General features: G+C 62.7%; 1 protein-coding gene across 2 annotated transcripts in view; it reads right to left on the bottom strand.

The window, feature by feature from the left end:
• TMEM181 (transmembrane protein 181) overlaps window positions 1–12376 on the bottom strand; it is a 45159-nt gene extending 32783 nt beyond the window's left edge. Inside the window, exons 1-3 of one of the 2 annotated variants that reach the window (XM_071212550.1) lie at window positions 12316–12376; window positions 3000–3103; window positions 1706–1761 (exon numbers count right to left, since the gene is read on the bottom strand). In XM_071212550.1, the coding sequence (XP_071068651.1) occupies window positions 1706–1761; window positions 3000–3103; window positions 12316–12323 (168 nt within the window). In that variant the 5' untranslated portion in view covers window positions 12324–12376. Of the gene's footprint in view, window positions 1–1705; window positions 1762–2999; window positions 3104–6466; window positions 6680–12315 lie in introns of those variants that run through there. The other variant, XM_071212551.1, reaches the window with a different exon arrangement.
• Between the last annotated feature and the right edge of the window lie 5131 nt (window positions 12377–17507).

Below are 17507 nucleotides of genomic sequence, written 5' to 3'. Positions count from 1 at the left end.
CCCACGCTGGGTCTGCTCCCAGGGGGCTGCAGGAGCTGCTGGGGGCCCACCGGGCTCCTCCCTGTGGGCAGAAACGTGTTCTTTGTGTTTTCCCATTTCTCTCCCTTGAGTCTGGGCCACTCACTGTGACAAAGCCTTGCCCTCAAGCCATCCGGCAAGGGGCTAGGGGGGCTGCCCTCCCACCCCCAGAAGGAAGCGGGCCTGTGGAGGCCGGCGGTGGGGCGGGTGCTGCTTTCAGTGCCAGAGACAAGACGGACACCTGGGGCGGGAATGTTCAAAGCCCACGACAGGGCCGGGGAAGGCCAGCGACCCTCCTCACGTCAGACGGTCAGCAAGAGCTGCAGAGGACAGAGCGCGAAGGAAGCCGAGGGTGGGCAGCGAGGCTCCCAAACACGCACAGGAAAAGGAGGAAAACGGAAAGGCCGACGTCTGAGGGCATTTTTCTCCTTTTGCGTTTTTGAGAAATTTTAAGGAAAGAAATCTAGCAGGGAGAAGGGAGAAATGAGTGATGTGGGGAGTTGCAGTACAAGAATGAGCTTTCGGTGACAGACTTGGCCCCCAGTGGTTAGGGTGTCCGTCTACCACGTGGGAGGTCCGCGGTTCAAACCCCGGGCCTCCCTGACCCGTGTGCAGCTGGCCCACATGCAGTGCTGATGCGCGCAAGGAGTGCCGCACCACGCAGGGGTGTCCCCTGCATAGGGGAGCCCCATGAGAAAGGAGTGCGCCCCTCTAGGAGAGCCGTCCAGCGCAAAAAAAAAGTACAGCCTGCCCAGGAGTAGCACTGCACACACGGAAAGCTGATGCAGCAAGATGACACAACGAAGAGAGACAGATTCCTGGTGCCACTGACTAGAATGCAAGCGGATACAGAACACACAGCGAATGGACACAGAGAACAGACAACGGGGTGAGGGGGGTAAGGGGAGAGAAATAAATAAAAATAAATCTTAAAAAAAAAACAAAAACTGGGAAGCAGACTTGGCCCAGCGGTTAGGGCGTCCGTTTACCATATGGGAGGTCCAAGGTTCAAACCCCAGGCCTCCTTGACCTGTGTGGAGTTGGCCCATGCACAGTGCTGATGCAGGCAAGGAGTGCAGTGCCATGCAGGGGTATCCCCCACGTAGGGGAGCCCCACGTGCAAGGAGTGCGCCTCGTAAGGAGAGCTGCCCAGCGGGAAAGAAAGTGCAGCCTGCCCAGGAATGGTGCCGCACACACGGAGAGCTGACACAGCAAGATGACGCAACAAAAAGAAACAGATTCCCATGCTGCTGACAACAGAAGCGGACAAAAGGAGACACAACAAATAGACACAGAGAACAGACAACCGGGGCAGGGGGGGAGGGGAGAGAAATAAATAAATAAATCTTTAAAAATAAATAAACTGATTAAGGAATATCAAATCATCATTATGAAGAACTGTTACTGTCGACACTTGGAATGGTGACGAGTTGCGACCTGGGCAAGTGTAGTAAGAAAGGGCCACCCGGTGAAAGAAGGGCTCTGTGGCCCCTGGTAAGGAAGGGCAATGCGAGCCGAGACGCCGAGTCTAGGCAGCACCCTGCCCACACGAGGTCCTGCCAAGCAGGGGACGACCCGAGCGGGCGCGGGCCAGGGCAGCAGCTGGCCTTGGGCCGGGCGCACGCGGGCTGCGGCGAGACCTCCGCCTGACCCTCTTCCGGGGCCCGGGGGCCGCAGGGCCGCTTACCTTCTTGCTGTTACCGAGCGAAAAGTTGGCTGCGGAAGTCTGGATCACTTGGGGCCCTGAAGTGTCAGAGGAGAAGGAGAAAAGAGGTGGTGTCTGCGCCGAGGTCGGCGGCTGGCTTCTTCCAGTGCCACGGACACGCGGACGATCGGGGGCCGGCTTCTGAGAGCTGGCGTGCGCGGGTGACCGCAAAACCACGCAGCAGCGCGAGGACTCCCCCTGCTCCGCCTCAGGCTTCCCACCGCAGGGAGCGCCACGTGCTCTGGTTCCCGTTCCAGCTGACAGAAACGCTCCCGCCCTCGCACCCGAGTTTTCTCTAGCCCTGGACCCAAAGAGCCACTGCTGGGCACCCCTGCACGGTGACCCCGAGCCGCCCGGACACCCCTGCACGTCCCCCCTGCACAGTCCCCGTGAGCCTCCCAGACACCCCTGGAAGGTCCCCCGATCCCCCTGGACACCCCTGCACGGTCACCCCGAGGCTCCCGGTCACCCCTGAACGGTCCCCCCGAGTCGCCCAGGCACCCCTGCACGGTCCCCCATGCACAGCCCCCTGAGCCTCCCAGACACCCCTGAAAGGTCCCCCGATCCCCCTGGACACCCCTGCACGGTCACCCCGAAGCACCCGGTCACCTCTGCACGGTCCCCCTGAGCCGCCCAGGCACCCCTGCACGGGCCCCCCAACCCCCCTGAGCCTCCCAGACACCCCTGAAAGGTCCCCCAATCCCCCTGGACACCCCTGCACGGTCACCCCGAGGCACCCGGTCACCCCTGTAGGGTCCCCCCGAGTCGCCCGGACACCCCTGAATGGTCTCCCCAAGCTGCCTGGGCACCCCAACCCGTCTGGACACCCCTCTGCGGCCGCCCTGAGCCACCTGGGCCTCTTCTGCATGACCACCCCGAGCTGCCCAACACCCCTGCGTGGTCACTCCGAGCTGGGCTCACGGTCCTCGCCAGGCTCTGCCACCACCGGCTGGACAGCGTGTACCCCAGCGGTCTCCCCCCGCTGCACTGCGCTCTGGGTCTCCAGCCCCGGGGGTGGGGTGGAAACAAGTGACAGTGCAAGGCTCAGCCAGCAAGGCTGCCCGCGCTGCCCAGGGCGTAAGGCGTCCGTCCATGAGCGGGGGTCACAGGGGTCGGCCAGGAAGCACGGGGGCGCGGGCTTGGGGGTCGCCCGCCCCCAGCGGCTCAGAGGGAGGCGCGCGGCCGCCCTGGGCGGGGAGCACGCATGCGCGCTGCGCAGCTCCGAGGGGCCCAGCGTGGGTGCGCGGTAGCGCGCGGGAACGCCGCGGGCCCTTACCTCGGATGCCCACGAAGACCGTCAGGCCGAAGCAGACAAAGAAGACGACAAACACGAGCACGAAGTGGCGCTTGGAGAGCGTGTACAGCCGCATGGGCGCCAGCCTGCGGAGGGGCAGCGCGTGAGTGGGGGCGGCCCGAGCCGCACGCCAGGGGGCTGGAAGTGCGGACCTGCCCCCGCCCCCGCCCGCGGCCCCCGCCCACGCCGGGGCAGACACCCACGCAGGGCCCCTGCCGCCGCGCCCGGCTCTGCCGCCCGAGAACGTCCTGTGGCTTCTGAACCCGCCCAAGGGACGTGTGTCCACGCCACGTGGCGTGGGCGGTCCCCTCCGCACACAGGCATACGCATACGCGCGTGCACACACACGCATGTGCACTCATGCATGCCTGCGCAGACAGGCATATGCACACTCGTGCATGCTCATAGCACACATGGCCATACACACGCATGCCTGCACACACATCACACATGTGCACACACAGGTGCATGCACACATACCCACACACTCGTGCACACGCTCACGCATACTCATGTGTGCACACATGCCTGCAACCACTCATGCACGCCCACACATGCACACACGGTCATGGACGTGCACACAAATGCACGCATGCCCACGTCCCTTCTCCCGCGGCCAGCGCCATCCACCCTCCCGACCCTCGCAGCCACTGCTCGCCGCTGAGGTCCCGGCTGACGGGGGGCTGGAAGCACAGGCCCGAGAGCGGCTCTCTGCCTGGCACCCCCACTCGCCAGCTTTACTGCTCCTGTCGGGTGCCCCACAGTGAGCACACTGGGACGCGGGAGGCTGGAGCTAACATGGCCAAACAAGCGGCCTGCGTGTTTCGGGTCTACACAGACATGGAAACCAACCGGAGGGGCCGTGCCCACTTGCTAGCCTTGCCAGGTCTGCCCACAGTTAAAGAGAGCGAGTTTCTCCTAAAACGCCTGGGGCCGGGCCCTGACGCTCACGCGGGTCCCGGACAGCCGGCACGGCCACGCTCCCTGCAGTGGGCAGCACCGCACATGCCAGGCGGGCGGCTGCGCGCCAGCCCCAGCTCGTTTACTAGCAGGGCGGCTGGGGTGCCCGCAGACCCCTGCCCTGCACCCCAGAGAGGGGGCCTGAGCCCAGAGAAGACAGCAAGTGACGGCTGGCTCCTCCACGCTCCTCTCGCCCCAGCGCGCCCTACCCGGCTTGCAGGGGGAGACGCAGGCTGGGCCCGAGGCGGGCAGGGGTTGTTGACACACACATGGCTCTGCACCCACGCCCCTGGGCGTGGCTCAGAGGCCGGGCCAGGAGGGCGGGTGCCTGCCTGGCGCAGATCCAGAGCGAAGGCGGAGGCGGCCACCAGCGCTGACGTGGCTTTGCCGACACTGGCAGGCCCGGCGCCGCCTCCATGGGGCCGCTCGGGGCGGGGTGGCAGCTCGGGGCAGGGTGGCCGCTAGGGCAGGGTGGCCACTTGGCACAGGGTGGCCATGCAGCCAGGCCAGGGGTCTCCCGTCGGCCTCAGGGTGCTGCGCAGCAAACAGGAACCCTGCTACGCGCAGCACTGGACAGCCACTGGACGAGTGGCCATGCCCACCGGGGGAGACTCGTGAAATGGATGTGGCCCGGTGCCTTGGGACCCTGGAGCTGGGGAGGACGGCCCCTCCGATGACAGACAGGGGCCTCGAGTCCAGAGCTGTGCCACGCAGCCGCAGCTCTCCCGGGCGCCCGTGCCATTCTCAGGGTGGCTGTCCTCCCCTGGCTGGAGGCTCGGGGCTGGACAGACTGAGCTGACGGATCCTCAGTCCACGGCCATCCGGGGAGGCCGCTGGGCAGCAGTGAGGAGTGGGGGAAAGCCAGGGTCTCCTCCACCTGCCGCCACCCTCCGCCACACAGGCAGGTTTGCCCCGTACCTTCTTCGTGCTGCCAGCTGAATATAGCTTTGTTTTTGTTTTTGTTTTTGTTTTTAATGCCTTTATTTCAAATTTAAAACCTGGGTATTTCCCTTTTTCCTCATTCAAAGAATTCATAAATGTGAACTACACAGCAAATTCCTTTAAAAACTACTATTAAAAGACGAAAGATGACAGCCACAGTGTTAGTGGACTCAGAGCAGCCCTCGGGCCGCCGAGGCACCAGGCTTAGTGCACCTGCCCCACAGTCCAGCAGTTTCGCTTTGGCACCTGCGGATGAGAAGGTTTCTAGGCAGCTGCAAGGGGCATTTTCACTTTGGAAAAAAACACATCAAGCCAAAGGTATCTCAAAATCAAAAGGTTTAAAAGATGACACCAGCCCTTGGCACTGCCCGGACGTGAGTCCCGGGGCAGCTGCCCCTGAGCAGGCCCAGCCTCGAGGTGCTGGGCAGTGCCCGGGCTCCCCAGTGGGGGGAAGCCCACAAGGGAGCCGTTCAGAGGCAGGGGGAAGGGGGAGGCGCGTCCTAGTCCAGGTTTGCTTTTTAAAATGCATCACTGACACCCTAAAGGCAGCCAGTGAGCAGGTAAGAGGGCTGCAGAAGGAGGCTTCTAGAAGCACGGGGACCCCGGCTGCTTTCCAGCTCTCTGCAGAAGGCTCAGCGGAACTTGGCATTTCCTGTCCTCACCGCTGCACGTACACGGGCTCTCTGGAAGTGTCCCTGCTCCTGCCATCTCCCCGAACTCGGCGGGAAGATGCCCCTGGAGCAGCAGCAGGGTGGGCGGCCAGCCCTGCTTCACCCCGTGGTGCCCGGGCAGGGGGCCGCGCCCCGGGCCCTCCCCGGCGCCCTGGGGGACCTCCCCATCAGGGCCTCCTCTCCCTGTGCTCATCTCCAAGCTCTGGAGCCTTCAGCAGAGAACCGGAGCCCGTGACTCACCCGCCACATGGTGGTCGGGGTGCTCACAGCCCGCACCTCGAGGGCCAGCCCTGAGAGGACAAGGTGGCCCCGGGGTCCTGGCTGCGCGCCTCCTAAGTAACCCGCGTTCCACGAGTGCTGTGGACATGGGACGTGCCTCCTGGAGAGCGACACCCCCTTTCGCTGGAGAGGCCCCGGGGCGCGCGGACCTCCTCCACGCCCGGCGCCATCTCCACCCCCGTCTCCCGAGGGGACTCCTCCAGCTCGGGTGGGCTCCTGGAGACGCCGATTCGTGAGGACACTGTCCTGCAGGGTGCTGCGCAGACGGGCGGCGCCGCGGCGCCCTGAAGGCTGCTCGCCCTCGTCCCTGCGCCCTGCTCCCCGGGGTTCTCCTCCACCTACGGTCAGCAGCTCCCACCTGCGCCCCGCATGCCCCAACTCAGGTGTGTGCCCACTGCACACCCACCTGATGGGTGCCTCACACATGACACGTCCAACACCGAGCGGCCGCCCGGCCACCTCAGGAAACGGCCCCCGCCCTTCCGGCTGGAGGCCGAATGCCCTGGGCCCACCTGGCGGCTCTCGTTTCCCACCCCCACGGCTGGTCCGAAAACACGTCTTCAAAGCACACGCAGACCGGAGCTCGTCTGCTCTCACCTTTCACCTGGAGGGGCACAGCTCCCCTCCTGTCTCCTGCTTCTGCCTCAGTGCTCCACCTGGCCACTTAAAGGAAGGCCAGACTGTGTGACCGCTACACTGAGAGCTCTCCGATGACTTCTCCACGATGCAGAGCGAAGCCAAGAACTCGACACCACAGCGGTCACCAACCAGCATGCGGGTCGAGCCTGCAGAGGTCTTAGTTTGCCAGAGCTGCTATAACAAAGACCACAGACAACGATTCTCTGTCTCGGTTTTGGAGGCTAGAAGCCCAAAATCAAGGGGCCATTTGCTGTCCCCAGGGGGGCTTCCTAGCAGTGCTCTCTGCTGCCTGTCTCCTGCATCCCCCTCCCACCTGGCCAGCTGTGCTCCGTCTAGATTTCCTCTCCTGACAAGGCCTTCATACTGGCCAGAGGCCCACCCCGACTCACACGGCCTCATCCCAAAGGCCCTCTGAAGCCCCGACTTCCAGAGGAGCCCACCCCCACAGCACAGGGTTAAGGCTTGACGTGTCTGCGTGGGACGTGGGTCGGTCTGCACCACGGGCCTGTGTGTGTGCAGGCGTGTGCTGACGACTCTCCCACTTACCCCCACGGGTGCTGAAGGAGCAGGGGCGCCTGGGAGGAAGGGGTTTTCTTCCGGGCAGGCGGCAAGCCAGCTGGCGACCAGCGCCAACCCTGCCCCCGCGCAGCCTGGGTCCCCGCTGGCCGGGCAGCCTCAGGACAGAGGCCAAAATGCCAGACCCTCCCCCCAGCCCCAGCAGGCACGGACCTGAAGGGAAGCCCACCGGGGGCTTCTGGAGAAGGTTTCCCTTTCTAACAATGAGAGACGTGTGGGAGGAGCAACCTCTTGTCCCCGGCAGGCCTAACCGTGGCCCTGGCCGGGCTGTGCTGGACAAACAGGCCCATGACGCAGAGGCAGAGACCACAGGCCACCAGCGCCCCGCTCAGCTAGCCTGGAGGACCCTCGCTGGACAGCTGCCTGGGCTCCCGCCTGGACTCCTACCTGGGCTTTTACCTGCACAACGACCTGGGCTCCTACCCGGGCTCCTACCTGGACTCTCACCTGAACAACTACCTGGGCTTCTACCTGGGCTCCTACCTGGACTCTCACCTGAACAACTACCTGCGCTTCTACCTGGGCTCTCACCTGGACTCCTGCCTGGGCTCTCACCTGGACTGGACTCCATCCTGGATTCCAGGATGAATGAGCTCATAGGTCCCTTGTGGTTTCAGAGACAGTCACTTAGATATTCTATTAAAACCAAAAGCTTCCTACCAATACACGCACCCAAAAAATAAACCAAATCTAAAACTGAAGCTCAAGGTCCCAGGTCGTGCAGGCATTCTGGAAAACCTCCTATTCCAAGGTGCTCGGAACTATCTGGAACATGAAAACAGCCACCAACCAGCCGTCCCTCTCGGGCGCTGCTCCTTCCAACTTCCACGGATTCGCTTCTCCACGTGGCCAGCCCCTCCCCAGGCCCCCCACTCAACCACGGTCCATCTGAGAGCCACCTCCAGCGGGGCCATGGCCGACCACCCTGACGGGCCAGCAGCTGTCGCTGAAGAGCAGGGCCGGGGCACAGGCCCTGAGAGCTCACAGGGGGTGACTGACCGCCCACCTGCGTTCACCGCCCCAGCCGGGCGCCCCTTCAGGCCGCGCCCTGCACCCGGCCTCACGAGCAGCAGGCACCCAGCGACTGCCTGTTACCTGCACTTCCGCTCTTCCCTGGCCCACCCTCTCCTCCTCGTGTTCCACTATCTTCCCCGCTAAGAAAAACAATCAGCTCCGAAGCGCAAATGTAACTTTCTGCCCCAGTGCTGACTTGCAGTATTTTCTGTGGCTCCCGCCCTTGCCCGCTCCTGCGTCACGCTGGCCAAGGCGCCTCTGCTCGGGGTCTGCTCCCGGGCACGGGTCCTGGGGGGCTCAGGCCTGCTCCTCACCCAGGGAGCTGCAGCCAACGACCCCAGGAACGGCCGCTGCGGCAGCACCACCCCTGGCCGAGCACTGCTTGCCCCACGTGGGCCTCTGAGGTTACCAAATCGGAGCCCTGGAGGGAACGGGGGGCCGGGGGAGCACCCCCCGAGCCCGACTCGCTTAGGAGACGGAAGCAGACGGAACGGGGTGAGACGAGCATGTGCGAGAGCACCCCGGAGTTCTGCCCTCAAGGGCGCAGATCGGCAGCCCCGAGGAAACCCAAGCCGCCAAGCGTCCCTGCCTGGGACGGACCCCAGAGCGGCCGGAGGAAGCAGCAGCCACGAGCCAGGCTCTCCGCGGACACGCACTGGACCCCGACTCACGGCGCCGCTCCCGCGGCAGGGGACGTCGGAACACCTGCTTCCTGTCCAACTGGAGCCGGGTCTCCCGCTTCAGAATTAGGCAACTTGAATCTGAACGGTGGAAAGGGACTCAGCTCTTAAGCCAGAGCTCCCGTTTTAGATAAGATTTTGCTTTTTCATCATCTGTGTAAAGATAACCGCTTCTCCCTTGGTCCAAAACCCAAGCTCGGTGCCTGTCCACCAGGATTCAGATACTGGCTCCCCCGCTTCCCAGCTCCACGACGCGGGGCGGGATAGACGACTCTCAGGCCTCAGTCTCCTCATCTGTAAAATGGGGCCCAGCAGAATATGCATCTCATAGGGCTGCCGGAGGCAAAAATGAAGTGATAAACGTGAAGTGCTTAAAACACAAAGGAAGAATGTATTACACGCTAGTTACGAGCATTGCTACGCTTTGTCTCATCTTTTTATTTTTATTAGCATTGCCCTACTTTGTCTCATCTTTTTATGTATTATGTGTTATTAGCATTAGCATTGCTATTTTTATGTATTATACATTACTAGCATTGCCATTTTTATGTATCATACATTAGTTATTATCATTGCTATGCTTTGTTTTTATTTTATTTTTGAAAAAGTTTCAGTTTCACACACATAAAAAGAAATAAACAAAAAACAGAAGTTTCAGTTCTTGTTCTAACACTATTTCCGAGGACCACTGTGTAAAATCTCCCTCCTCCCCTGGCCGCACAGAAGGAAAGGGCAGGAGCAGCCGCTTTTCCTGAGCACCTACCTGTCCCAGGGTAGGTGCTCAGCAGGGGCCAGGTGTACCAGCCCCTGACACAGGGGCGCAGGCGGAGAGGCCGGGCACCTGGCAGAGCCCGGGGGGGTGCTGGGACCGGCCGGCGAGGCTGCGCTCCCACCCGGCCCCCTCTCGCTCAATCTGTGCCCCTCACCAAAGCCTTTCCTTTTTGAATAGTCTAATGGGTTTTGAGAAGAAACGTCTGAGAAGGAAAGAACCAGCCTCTGCAACTCCAAGCAGCAAGGAGCAGGACAAGTAACTCCAGCGTCCCCGCCACGCGCCCAGCGGGCTTTGAAGGGCGGTCCACGAACACCGCTCCAGCTCCTTAAGGAGCCGAGGACCCGAGGGGGTGCCCTGCAGGCCGCAGGCCCAGGTGGCCCCCCGGGGAGGAGGCCCTGTGGGGCAGCGGGCGGCAGCTCCGCAGGCGGTCGCCGGCTCAGGAGCCTCCAGCCAAGGGCCAGGCGGGGGCTTGGGGGGCCGGTGGCCTGCGCGGTAAGCCACCCCCTGCCCAGGTGGCCCGGGGTTTCCCCTGACAATGAGCCCGCAGCCCCGAGCAGCCCACGGGACTCCTCTCCCCCACCTTCCTCCTCTATAAAATGGGTGATAACAGAAACCTCCTAGTGGGGAGAGCGGGCGTGAGGAGTGAAGAAATGTTGTAGGTCAAGTGCTTACGACAGTCCCAGGTACAGTGGACGCTCAAAAAGCTTTTAAAATATAAAACCTTTATCATTTCAACAGCCCTCAATGTGGTTCAGGAAAAGTCTAAGAAAAGCAACCCCCAAAACTCTATGGCTGACAAATAGGGGGTGCCAGGGCACTCGCAGGCCCGGGACTGGGGACCACGCAGGGCTCGGTTTGTCTGAGCCGCACCTGCGCAGGAACGCATTCCTTCCCTTAAATGTCACGGCATGAGAGGGACACTGTAGAGTGCCCTCTTTAAACAATGGCTTCAAGGCCAGCGAGAGGCACACAAAAGCCAACTCTACTCCAACCTGCCACGGCGAGAGCAGAGCAGCAAACGCACGTTGGCCGAGTGCAGCGCGCGGCCCGAGCAGGAAGTCGCATGGACGGCCACCTGCCCTCCCCCGCTCCTGGCATCCCCTGCCCCCTGGCGTAGCGCAGGAGGAGCTGCGCCACGTGAAGCTTTGCAGACCCGTCAAGTTTTGGGAACTGGGAGCTCAGCTCACTGGTGCTGACGGCGCTCGCTCCAGCCTGGGCCGAATTGGAGCAGGTGGTCACTCGGGGCAGGACAGCTGCCGGGGCCCCCGGGCCCTTACCTCCCACCGCACCCCCAAGCGGCCGCTGCTCCCCCCCTGTCCCTCCTCCCCAGCCCAGGCCTCTCTCCTGGCCTCTCCTCCAGCTCTACTCCTCACTTTCCTCACCTTTCTCACCTGGGCGGGATGGGCGGGGCTCTCAGTCCCGCCAATGAACCTGACCCAGGTACTCGCCTGAGGTGTTCTGGCTCGGCGTCCCCCAGCATTTTTATCTGCTGCCAGCACCTTTTTCCCGCTTCCAGGTGCCCTGTGCCATTCTGACCACGGGGCAGGGGTGGCTGCCCCCTCCAGAGAATCCCCTCCCGCCCCGCCCGCTCAGCAGCGCCTTGGGCGCTGTTTTAGGAGCACACCTGCCTGCCTACTGCTCAGCAGCGGGAGAAGTTCAAATCCACCCAGGCGGTCCCTCAAGACCCTCACCCAGCACTGCCACTTAGTTCTGTCTGTCCATCACAGCCCGGCCCAGGGCTCCCGCAGGACACTCAGATCCCAGGCCCCCAGACCCAAGGCCCCCAGCTCTGCCTCCACTTCCTACGGGGGGCAAGGCCGCCAGCCTGCCCGGCAGAGCTGCGGAGGCCCGAGGAGGTGGCCCCGGGCCTGCCGGCTGTCCCCCACGGCAGGGTCCCACGGGCTACTTGCGTGGACGTGACAGGGGGCCCGCGCTCGCCTCCACCTGGGCTTTCCTGTCAGCGGGACCTTGGAGACGCCCATCCCGGGTGGCACAGGGCTGGCCGGACGTCCCGGGCGGCGCCCAAGTGGCCAGAGGCGGCGGCTTCCGAGGAAGCGGGGGACGGTCTGTGCTGGTTGGCAGTGGGCTACCACCCTCCTCCGGGGCCGCGGCCGGAGGTCCACGGCCAAGCCCCTCGGCGCGGGCAGCCCCAGGCGGCACAGAGTGCCCGCGGCCTGCCTTGGAGTGGACTTCCGAGGCAGCGGGGCCAGCCGTGGGGTCCTGCCCTCGGGCCGCACCCTGAGCCCCCGGCCCGGCGCCCCCCGCCCCAGTGCCACCCCTCTGAACCCTCCTCCTTCCTTCCTTCCCGGATGCTCCCTGCGGTGAACACCCGGGTGGACGCCGCGTCAAAAACGAGCCTTAGGACGCGTCCCAGGGCCCTGGGCCGGCCTGTCCCCGTGAAATCCTCCTGCAAGGCCCTGGCCCGCACACGAGGCCCCAGGCCGGCAGAGCGTGACCCTCCCGGCGCTCGGCGCGCCCCCGCGCCCCCGCGCCCCCGCGCCCCCGGGCCCCCGCGCCCCCGGGCCGCCGAGCCCCGCCCGCGCCCCAGCAGCCGGGGGGCGCCCCGCGCGGGGCAGGCCGGGGCGGCGGGGGCGAGGGGGCCCGGCGGGGACTCACCGCAGCCCCCGCGGCCCCCGCAGCCCGCTCGCCCCGTCCCCGGCGGGTCCCCGCGGCCCCCGAGGGTGCGTGTCGCGGACGCGCAGGCCGCCCGCCGCCCCGTCCCCGCCGCCGCGCCCCCGGGCGCCCCGCAGGCGGACGGCACTCACGGTTCCATGGCGGCGCCCCCGGCCCGGCGCCCCCCGCCCGCCGCTCGCCCCGCCCCTCGGCGCGACGCCGCCGGCGGTCACGTGTGCGGAAGAGCGAGGCGCGGCGCGGGGCCGGCGCGGGGCGGGGCCGGCGCGGGGCGGGGCCTGGCCGGGGGCGGGGACAGGGGCGGGGCCGGGGGCTGGGACATGGGCGGGGCCGGGGGCGGGGGCGGGGACAGGGGCGGGGCCGGGGCCGGGGCGGGGACAGGGCGCCCACCTCTCGGCCCGCGAGCTCCCCCGCAGGCTCCGTGGGCTCAATCCAGGCACACTTTGAAATGAATGATTGGAGTGGCCTGACTCAACTGCGGAGTGAATGAATGAGTGGCCTGATTCTTACCTGTGGAGGGAATGAATGAGTGGCCTGATTCTTAACTGTGGAATGAATGAATGACGTGGCCTGATTCTTAACTGCGGAGTGAATGAATGGCGTGGCCTGATTCTTAACTGTGGAATGAATGAATGGCGTGGCCTGATTCTTAACTGTGGAGTGAATGAATGGCGTGGCCTGATTCTTAACTGTGGAGTGAATGAATGAGTGGCCTGATTCTTAACTGTGGAGTGAATGAATGAGTGGCCTGACTCTTAACTGCGGAGTGAACGAAGGGAGAGCCCGACCTAACTCGCATCCACAGCGCTGAGCCCGCACCCTCCCTCGTCCCTCTGGGGTGCAGCGATGGCCTCGGGAGGCCCTGCCCCGTGCTGTGACGGCCGCCCCGGCCGCTGCATCTTCTGGATCAGTAACTTCCTGAATTCCCACAGGGGCCTCTGCCTCCAGAAGGGGGTAAACCAGGCCAAAGCTGACCCCCCGGCGGGCTTGCGCAGCTTGGACTTTTTGGGGGCTTCCCCTGCAAAGCTGCTCGACCAGAGCTCCCCGCGGCCTGCGGCTTCCAACTCACCCACCCCGGGCCAGGCCCTTGGGAAGGATCTGCATGTGGGACCCCGAAGAGCTGAAGAGCCGCCCAGGGACCCCCAGGCCTGGGTCTGCCTGGCGCTGCGCTCAGGAGCGGGTGTCAGGGCCACAGGCCTTGCAGTGGCTTCTGAGGGTGGCGAGATGAGCAGAACAAGAGACAGCCTTGACTCGGGATACTGGCTCTCGGTTCCAATTTCCTTAATCCAGGGTGAACGAGAGGGAGGCCCTGAGATGGGAGTTTTGTCCTATGTATTAGGTGCTAAACTGGACCTAATAATGGCGGAGAACAGGCCCCAGGGGACATGACTGGCACACAGGATAAAATTGAGATGTAGATTGTAAATTATATCCGTGTTAAATTTCTTCAATTTGAGAACTGTTAGGAAATGTACATGGAAGTACCAAGTGTTCAAGGAGCATCATGTGCAACCTACTCTCAAATGTTTAGCAAATAAGTCCCTAGATGGGTAAGTAGATGCGATGATACAGCGAGAGGAGCAAAATGTGGTGAGGCGGGGAGCGGGTATCTATGGGGCACACTGGAGCTCTCTGGATGGCTTTTGTATTATTTTTGCAACTGTTCTGTAAGTTTGAAATTATTTCAAAATAAAAAAATTTTTTTTAAAAAGTACAGATGAAAGTCACAGTTTGGGTATTTTCAAGTTTCTCTGTGGAGAAACGTGCCCCCACATTGCCGCAGGAAGCCAACACGTTAAACGACGTCCCTGCTAACGCAGCCCCATTCCACGAAGCTGTCCACAGCTCGGTTTTGGCCCTGCAGGTACCAAGACCAACGAGACACAGCTCCCGCCCTCGGCAAACAAAGTCAGTTACCAAAACTGCACGTCACAAGACTCGACGGTGGCCTGAGGAAGGCACCTGGCTCGGCTAAGGCGCCTCAGCTCGGCTGGGGGTGCGGGAGGAGGAGGAGGGAGGGAGAACGCAGCTGCTGCGGGGAGTCTGGAGGGGAGAGCGGACGGCCAGGCAAAGCACGGGCCTGTGCAAAGGCCCTGGGGTGGTAACGCCGTTGGCACTGGGTGCTCAAGCCCGGTCGGTAAAGGAGAGCAGCTCACTTCTCACGCTCCGTCCACCGACAGAGGGAGGGAGAGACCGGGGAACCCCGTGCCCACGCAAACCCAAGTGCCTGCGGGGCCGGCGTCCTGAGATGGCGGAGCGGCGCCACCCTCCAGGGCACTGTGGGCCCTGGGCACCCAGAGCACGTGCCCTTCCGGAGGGGCACTGCCACCCCGTGCTCTGGACGTGGCCCAGTACGACGGGGGGGCCTGACTGCACATAGGAATTCTCGTGGGTCACCTCCCAATTCCAGACGTGGGGAGCGGTCAACCCCTGCTGACCGCGCCTGCCCGGGGGCGGCCAGTTTGGCCCGGGCTGGAGCCGGCTTCGCGGGCGTGGAGACTCTCGCCCTGGCGATGGCACCAGCTCCCGCCTCTCCTCGGGGAGGACTCTCCAGCTGCCCCCGGGAGCCCCTTCTCTTCACGGGCCTCCAGTCTTTGCAAAGCCTTGACCCCCGTGAGGTCCAAACGGCCTCCCCGCCATGCCTCCCATCGGCACCCGGGCTGCCGACCCTGCTCGGGCCAGTCGTGCCCTCTGCCCTCCCCGTCCGTCGAGGGCGTGAAGCTGGCAGCAGGCCACTCCGCGTACCCCTCTTGCCCAGGTCACCCTCTTTTCCTTGAGCATGCCTTCTTCAAGCACGAACCGAGCCCCCCTCTCAGCTCTGGGAAAGCAGACAAGGGCCCTGTCCCCGAGGAATGTACCTCCTGGCCAAGGCCACCGCCCGCGGACACGCAAAACCCCGACTGGTCACTCAAGAGCCGCGAGAGGAAAGGAGGCGAGCGAGCGCCGTGACCGCAACGACGGGGGGGGGGGGCAGCGTGCCGGGGCTCACAGCAGGCCCGTCTGGCCCATCCCCGGAGCTCGCCCGACAGGGTTTGAGATCCCCTCACCCCCCAGCTTCTGCGCCCCTGCCTGCACCGCCGCGTGGCGCACTACTTCTGCCAGCTCAAGGCGCGGCCCTCGCCAGCCTGACGCGGGGCTCGCGGTCGGGCGGCCTCAGCTCCTTCGCCCGTTGCTTCGCTCCCGCGCCGCTCCTCAGCACCCGCTCTCAGGCCACGTGTCCAGAGAGAAACCCAGCATCAGGGCCGAGCTTCAGGCGTGAGCCAAGGAACCTGGAAGCCGGGGCCTTAGGGACTGTCGTTATTCTCACTTTATAGACAGGAAACTGGCGGCGGACTTGGCCCAGTGGATAAGGCGTCCGTCTACCACATAGAAGGTCCACGGTTCAAACCCTGGGCTTCCTTGACCCATGTGGAGCTGGCCCATGCGCAGTGCTGATGCGCGCAAGGAGTGCCGTGTCATGCAGGGGTGTCCCTGAGTAGGGGAGCCCCACACACAAGGAGTGCGCCCCGTAAGGAGAGCCGCCCAGCGTGAAAGAAAGTTCAGCCTGCCCAGGAATGGCGCCGCACACATGGAGAGTTGACACAACAAGATAACACAACAAAAAGAAAGTTTCCCTTGCCGCTGACAACAACAGAAGTGGACAAAGAAGAACATGCAGCAAATAGACACAGAGAACAGACAACCGGGGTGGGGGCAGGGGGAAGGGGAGAGAAATAAATAAATAAATAGATAAATAAATAAATAAACAAACAGACAGGAAACCGAGGCCGAGAGAGTCTGTGACTTTCTGAGAGCAGGAGGGAGAGGGGGCTGCACCCTACCTGGGCCAGGCCCGTGCCCGCGGCGCCGCTGCACTGTGCTCTGACAGACAACGTGGCCTGAGAGCCTCGCTGCGAAGGGGAAGCGGCTGTGGCCTGTCCACCCCGCTCAGCCCTCGTATCTCCACTTAAGAATGCTTCTGACAGCAGGACGTGCCGGCGCCACACGCTCACCAGTCGTTCATGTTATGAGAAAACTGGGTCTGCGGGCAGGCTCGTGTGTATCTATTTCAAACACCGCCTTGTTCCAGAAAGGATCGGAGGTGTCAGGAATTAGACGGGCCTGCCACGACTTCTTCTTAAAACCCCGAGTCGCACCTGAGGTTCACTTCACTTCCTAAAGGGCCAACAAACCATTTTATTTTATTTTATTTATTTTTTTTTAAGATTTATTTATTTTTATTCATTTATTTATTTATTTAATTTCTCTCCCCTTCCCCTCCGCCCTGGTTGTCTGTTCTCTGTGTCTATTTGCTGCGTGTTCTTCTTTGTCCACGTCTGTTGTTGTCAGCGGCATGGGAATCTGTGTCTCTTTTTTGTTGTGTCATCTTGCTGTGTCAGCTCTCCGTGTGTGCAGCGCCATTCCTGGGCAGGCTGCACTTTGTTTCGCACTGGGTGGCTCTCCTTACGGGTGCACTCCTTGCGCGTGGGGCTCCCCTACGCGGGGGACACCCCTGCCTGGCACACCACTCCTTGTGCGCATCAGCACTGCGCATGGGCCAGCTCATCACAGGTCAAGGAGGCCCGGGGTTCGAACCCATTGACACCTGATAATGCAAGTGGATGCAGAAGAACACACAGCGAATGGACACAGAGAGCAGACAATGGGGGGATGGGGAGAGAAATAAATAAAACAAAAACAAAAACAAACCCACCATTTAAAATATCGCAGTTTCTCTCCATTGGGAATCCAGGGGCAGCTTTACGGGGTCTTTTGGCTGAGGATCTCCCACGGGGCTGCGGTCGAGGGACCGGCAGAGGCTGCAGCATTTTCAAGGCTCAACTGGGCATGGGTCACCTCTGAGTTCCCACAGGTGGTTGGCAGAATTCAGCTCCTCGTGGACGGCAGCGGGTGTATGATGGCGATGGCCTGCGTCAGCTTGGCAGGTTACGGTGTCCTTTGTTTGGTAGAGCACTGGCCTTCATATGACCGTCAGGGTCTTTGTACGTGGGATTTGCATCTAGAAACAGCTTCTACAGTTGATTGCATGTACAGTCAACAAGAGAGACGCCCTCAGCATGTGGGGCCTCCACATCTAATCAGGTGGAAGTCAGAACTGAGGATCTCAGAGGTGAGAGGCATTTCTGCCTCAGCTTCAGCCTTGGCTCTACCAGCCAGCTTGCCCTGGGGAGCTCGGGCTAAGGAACTCAACGCCACCTTTACTGGAGTGTCCATCTCGTGGTCTGCGCTGTGGAGTGTGGCCTTGCCAGCCCTGTGGTCCTTACATAAATGCCTTGGTAGATAGACGTGTCTTCTCTGGAGAACCCTGGTGGTGCAGTTCCTGGCC

Source organism: Dasypus novemcinctus, chromosome 28 (genome assembly GCF_030445035.2).
Source record: "Dasypus novemcinctus isolate mDasNov1 chromosome 28, mDasNov1.1.hap2, whole genome shotgun sequence".
Taxonomy (NCBI): domain Eukaryota; kingdom Metazoa; phylum Chordata; class Mammalia; order Cingulata; family Dasypodidae; genus Dasypus; species Dasypus novemcinctus.
This window is presented reverse-complemented; position numbering and strand designations above follow the sequence as displayed.